The sequence below is a fragment of the Tamandua tetradactyla genome, chromosome 14 (genome assembly GCF_023851605.1).
Source record: "Tamandua tetradactyla isolate mTamTet1 chromosome 14, mTamTet1.pri, whole genome shotgun sequence".
NCBI lineage: Eukaryota > Metazoa > Chordata > Mammalia > Pilosa > Myrmecophagidae > Tamandua > Tamandua tetradactyla.
Window position 1 is genome coordinate 35,856,891 of NC_135340.1, and position 6,782 is coordinate 35,863,672.

General features: G+C 39.4%; 1 protein-coding gene across 1 annotated transcript; it reads right to left on the reverse strand.

Moving 5' to 3' along the window:
• Positions 1-318: 318 nt before the first annotated feature.
• On the reverse strand, positions 319-779 carry EDDM3B (epididymal protein 3B). Its single transcript, XM_077126533.1, has one exon. The coding sequence runs from the start codon at positions 777-779 to the stop codon at positions 339-341; it is 441 nt and encodes a 146-aa protein (XP_076982648.1). The 3' UTR covers positions 319-338.
• Positions 780-6,782: the final 6,003 nt, after the last annotated feature.

Here is a 6,782-nt window from a genome sequence, read left to right on the forward strand (position 1 = left end):
TACATTGGATTGATATAATTTATTAAGAGAAGGAATGATTGTTCAACTTTGGTAGGCATAAGGAGAGTCAATACTAGGAAACGTTCTGGGTTACTGAAGAAGAGATGCATTGAGTCGAATCTTGAAAAAAAATGTGGGAGCAAATAAGGTAAATGAGTTATTAAAGGGTATTCTGGGCAGAGAACCAACATAGTCAAAGTTATGAAATCAAGAAATTCTAAGTAGTTTGAAAACATTTACATATAATACACAAAGTGTCAGGGGCTGTTGTTGCAGGCAGGGGTCATAACTTGGGAAGCACTGAACACTACTAAAACCTGGGGTGGTGATTAGCTGTTCTACATGTTGATCACCTCTAACAACTGGACATCCTCTATGCTATCAACATAACCGTTCATGCCACAATGAAATTGAATGTAGCTGTAGCTCCTCCTCTCTTTATAGCTCTTTTTAAAATTCTCTCGGAAACACTTGAGAACTTTGATGGGGGATCTGGCCCATATATATACATTGCTGTAGCGCTCTTTCCAGGACTTGGAACATATACGATCAATATGATGCCATAAGGTATAGATGAAAGTGTGAGAGTTCTTTCCTTTTAGACCCTCTATTTCCCTCATGAGGACATTACACTTGTACAGCCCAAATTCCTGGGTTGGCCTCAGGTAATGTTGTTTCATGAAATCCTTCCAGGAGAGGTTCTGGCCATGTATAAGAAGGTCACATAAGGGGAACAGGAGGACCAAGAGGGGGCCCAGGATCTTTAGAGAGGATGACATCTCCCTCGTAAGAGATACCTGCAGATGCACAAGGAAGAGAGAGGAAAGAATTATTTAGATACTGCGCTGAAAGCTCAGCTGCACCTTGAAATCCATTTCCCTGTCAGCAAATTCCCTTGGATCCAATTTCAATATTTGGCCCCCAGACTGAAAAAAAAAGCTTCGTTAGATAATAAAATTTATAAAAGCTTAAAATATGCCGTAGTCTGAGTCAGCCAAGCGCAAAATTGTAAAAAAAAAAAAAAAAAGTGAAATTTATTTTGAGAATTCCAAATATTTGTCTGCCCTTTGTCAGGAGTGCACATATCCAAAAGAGAATGGTATTTTAAGCATGATGCCTGTTAAGTGAAAGGGCTGTCACCTTTCAAGGGAATGTAGAAGATGAGTAAATACTTTCTTGATAGGAAGACTGTTTTTCTGAAATCACAAGCCAGGCTGCAATTATACTGACTCTATGTATAATCATGCTTAATCATCTTAACTTAGGAGCACTTCCCCAAAACATGTGTGAAACGTGTTACCATTTCCAAATACCCACATCCCTTTTTAGTGCTCATTTCCCCAATTATCAAGACAACAAATTATCTTGATTTGTCTTAGCTATTTTTGAAAATGCCATTGTAAAGTAACTCCAGTTTATAAATATTGCTCTGACCAGTCAAGCACCAAGACTGAAATGCTGCCTCCACAGGATCTACTCTCGTGAAAGCGTACGGCATAGAGTTGTTTGAAAAGGGCCCCCTTTAAACCAGTCCCTTTGTTCTCATCTACCACATGGAGTACACCTATTTCTCAACTCTCTGTTCATCGGGTGCTCAAATGGGTTTAATAATAACTCCCTCCAGAATGTGAGACCCTAATGAGATACATGCATGTGAGAGCAGTTCTGAAGGCATCAAATGCAACATCAAGCATAGGACCACGGTAAGGACTTTCTCACTTGTGGAACCCTGTGCCTGGCCCAAAGCCCTAACCAGAATGAGGAGACCAGGTTTCAAGCTGCTTCACTGCATTATGCTTGGGAAGACTGAGGGGAAAGGGGCTGTATCAGTGATATTAATGCTGAGTTGAATTCAGGTCTTGCTTCCTAAGAGTTCGATCGCTTTCCATTCCTAAGTCTGCCATTCTACAAATTCAGACAAGATCTTGGTGTCTTCCGTGTTCCTAGGTCTTTCCCCCAACCATCAGCAGCATCAACCCTTCTAACTCACCTTAATTAGATTCAAGATTCACGTCGCTTATCAGCTAGGGTCAGTGTGAAGATCAGAAAAGCAGAGTGTCTGTACCCTTCCTCTCTTTGCAAAGCCCAAAAGGTCTGTGGCAGTGGCAAAAGGAGTAGCAGTGGCAGATCCAGAATCCTGCCTAATTGTTAGTGGTGGTAGTGGTAGGGAGAGGGCAAACTAGTTATGTGAACCCATTCCTATATCTTCTCATCTAGAACATTTGGGTCCGCTCTGAGAATAGCCCCAAGCAAAGACGTTACACATCAATAACTGACTCCTGGCACAAAAGGATTTGCAAGGCCTGAGGAGAGGTGACCATGGAGAGTAATAATCTGGAGTTATCATGAGTCAACTAGGGATCTGGCTCCTAGACTCAACTCCTAGACTCAACTTCTTAAAAAATTTGGAGGAAATCTCTGATGACTAAGCTATGGTCTATGGGAACTTCAAGGAGGGGCACTGCCTCTGAAATTGTGAACTGTGGGACCCTCATTCAGGGCTGAAAGAACATATAGTCAAAGGTCCAATTTAAGTGAGATCTTTGAATGTATTTTCTACCAATACTTTCAAGGGTTGCTCCTAGTTAAGCTACCCTGATTGAGTTTCTCACTGGAGCCACCTTGTTGTCAGCATGTCAGAATGTTCTGTTCATATCCAGAGCTTATCTTCAAAGCATGTTAGCAATGCCATCTTATTTTGTAGTTGGATCTCCAATTGGAATGGGAATAAGTCCTCAGAATTATATAGGGAACATGTTGGCATTTATAGAAACTCGGTTGTACTTCAAACCCCAGCTCATGTCAAGCATTCTTGAAAAAGAAGCAGCAGCACTAGGATTGTCTCAACTCATACTCTGTAAATTGTCCTACAGTCTGGTCTGTAGGGTCATAGGAAAGAGCACAAATTAAGGAATTCATTGTACCTGGGTTAGGGCGACTTGAAAGATAACCTTAGACAGGTGACTCTGTCTCTATGGTCTTCAAGTGATTCTCTGGCAAACACTTGTATAGAACTTACTATGTGGCAAGTGTTCTGAGCATTTTACATCACATATTAATTCATTTAATTTTTACAACAATGCTATAAGGTAAGTGTTATTGTTATTCCCATTTTCATAGAAGAAACAAGAACAGAGAGGGTAACTGGCTCCAAATCCAAAAGCTTGTAAAAGTCACAAAGCCTGGATTTGATTCCAGATAAACCAGCTGTAAAATCTGTGCTCTTGACCACAATACTACCAGAACAGAGAAGGATTGAAGTCTATCCAGCTCTAAAATCAGATTATTCAATTAACTGACAAATAGGCTAGAGATAATAAGAGGTGATTGTGAACCGAGGGGTGGAAAGAGTAAGTTGGGGCAGAGGCTTGGATTTTGTTTTTGTTACAGCATTAGAGATGTTACAACCAGATCACTTCCCACTTACATGTTGAAGTGTTAGTACATGGGGACATTGTCAGGCCACTGGGGGATTGTAGGCAAGGAAATCTGGAATGGGTAGTTAGTTGTATAAGGATTCAAAGATTGTATTAGCAGTAGGAAGAAACCAAATTTAGGCATAGGAGTTTATTGTAAAAGCTACAGTAGGTATGCAAAATAAGTGACTCTGTAAGGGGTCTCTTGTTTCTTTCTAAGACTATGCAGCAAGTAGCAGTAGTTGAGAGTGTTAGGTGGAAGGAGATGGTAATGTTTGATAAGGAATGGACTGCTAGAATGAAAAATGGAAGTAAGTGTGTTGAGACTTACACATGAGATGGAAAGGGCCAAAATCTCTGACTGGAGCATAAAGAACAATTAGGAAAAGAAATTACCTAGGAAGTTTGTGTCATGACCAGAGCTTCAAACTCATTTAAGAAATTAAGAGAGATGTGGCTGTGAATAAGGGCAAACTTTTTTCCATGAGAAAGGAGATGGTAATGCTGTAGGGAAAGGCTTCATTCTGAGCAGCAGCCAAAGGTGGGATTATTTTGAGGTTGTGTTGAAAGAAGACTTTGAGGGCAAGGAAGGTCCTGGGAAGGCTGGAAAGCCTTCTATAATCTACTTACGGAGCATTTATCCTTCTCTCCGTGCCATACAATGGTAACTCATAAGATTATTTTTTGGTATCTGGTGATTTTCCCCAATCTCAGGATCAGTTATCAGGCTGTTAAAAATCCTTTTTTAAAATAAAGTGTGTGGGGCAGACTCCTTCCTGTCCACAAAACCGATTCTTTGTCTTCCATAGTAATAGAAGTGTGGTGAGTATGTTGCTGTTCAGCTAAACTACATTTTTCAGGCTCCCTAGGAACTAGGTGTGGTCAGGTGACTATGTTCCTACCAGTAAAATGGGATGAAGTGTCCTCCCATTTCAGTGTGGTCCATAAGATTCTAGACATACCCCTCCACTCTCTTTCCCTTCCTGTTGCTAGAACTTGGATGGGGTGATTGCCCAGGCTTCCTCCTGCAGATAATAATGCCTCAGGGGGTGTTAGCCTGAGATCCATGGGCTTCCAAATGCTCCATGGATAAAGGGAAAAAGTGCTCCATGGTATGGAGGGGAAAAATTACATCTTTATTTCACCACCTTCCAACTAAAATTTAGCAATTTCTTAGCTTATAAATGTGGAAAAGAAACCATGGAAGTATTAGAAGTACTTATGATTTGGTCACAAATAGGAATCACAGATATTTTTATATCATTTTATACTTGTCACAGATATCTCAAAATATTTCATATGATCACTACTTCAAAATAATAGTTGTAATTAGGGTACACTTACATCTTATTTAAGCCATTAATAAGCATATTTATTACTAAATCACAAATTTTAAATGTTTGACATTTGATTTCCTTTGTAATTCAGTGTATTTTATCTTATGCATTTGATAATATTGATCGGAGAATAGACTTCACCAGAATGCCAAAGAGTTACATGGCACAAAAATGCTTAAATCCCTCTCATAGGGGATGGCAAAGTAATAGAACGGATAGACTCTAGATACCTGAAAAACTTGCACATAGGGATTCTTGAGTGAGAGGGAAATAAAGTTCTTTGTTCTTAAACTACTGTATTGTTTTCCCTGCTTAGCCTTACCCTAAATAATACGTAGGGGCATTTTGATTGCCTTGACAATTATGATAAAGTTATCTTTTATTATTAATAATTAACTCTGCCTTAACTATTTTAAACAGAGAAATGGGCTATAAATTGCAACAAGAACAAAAAAGTTAAAAGACAATGCACTAGTTGTTTTCACTAAGCTTTGGATGAATTTCTGAAGTCCTAGTAAAGCCACATTTGGGAAAAAATAGATTTGTACCCTCAAGATTCTCCACCCTCTCAAGGCTATCTTTACCTCATTCTCTTTCTCTCTCTCTCTCTCTCTCTCTCAAGTCAGATGCTTAGCAGGAAGTAAGGAAAGGACATGACCAAAGAGTTCCTTTCTAAATTAGATATTATTGGGAAAAGCCCCCGGAAGGAACATAGATAATCAAAATACTACCTGCATATCAAATTTAGTTTAAAAAGATCTGAAATAACTGCAAATATTTCAGTTATGCTAACTACATGGTGGTGGGAATGATAGGGAACAACAAGCTCACCAAAATGGATCAGGTACATTAAACACATTTTCGTCTGACTGGTCAGCAACCATGTAGTAGAACTTGAAACACCCAGTGAAAATGTTCAAATTCTCTTTTCAAGGAACTACATACAAGTCTTGGCTGCATTACAATTAAAACTAAGTGTTTAATTGAATGGCTGATCTCTTGAGAAGGGAAGGAAATACGGAGTCTGGGACACAATTAAGGGATAGAACATCAGTAGAATACGGGCACAGTGCTTAGAGACAGGGATAGAAGGTAAATTCCATCACAAGTAAGATTTTGTGCCCATTATTACTTTTGGTTACTGTGGAAGATTGAATTTCGTACCCCAACAAAGACACATTCTTAATCTTAATCCACATTCTTCTGGGTGTGAACCCATTTATAAATAGGCCCTTTTGAAGATGTTCTTTGTATTTAAGGTGTGACCCAACTAGAACCAGGATGGGTCTTAACTCCATATTACTAGAGGCCATAAAAGGAGAAAAATTAGAATTCAGGAGTCAGAGAAAGCCACAAGGAGAAGCCAGAAGCCAGTGGAAACAGAAAGAGAAAGACAGGAGGAGACCAAAGACATCACCATGTGACAGGAGGCAGAGATGCAAGCCAAGGAACCCCAAGGATTGCAGGAAGCCACCACCAGAATGCTACTGTCACTGCGGAGAAAGCATGGTTTCGTTAGCATCCTGGTTTTGGACTCCTAGCCTTCAAAACCATGAGACAATAAATTCCTAATGTTAAGTTAACTAATGAGTAGTATTTGTCACAGCAGCCTGAAAAAACAAGAATTACCAATTCCTGTGACTACCTGGAAAGAATTCCGTTCTCGTCCTTGGTCTCTACTCTCAATACATAGACACACACACACACACACACACACACACAAACACACACATACACCCTCCCTTCTTCAGAGGTAAGGTCTTCATGCATTTCTGTTAGCCAGTTGGTTATTAAATATACAAAGGAAGGTCTGGAGAAGTGAGAGGTGTGAGAATTGTCTTTCAGAGAAATCATTCTTTCTGTAGTAAATGAGATAAAAAATTGTTGTCACAGTCATGGATATGATGGGCATTAGTCTTTGACCAGAGTCCATGAAGACGTTGTACTGTGTGCATATTTAGAAACAAAAGAATAATTAAAAGAATATAAGAGAAAAAAAGAAGTGATCTCATATTCAGTAACTATAGCA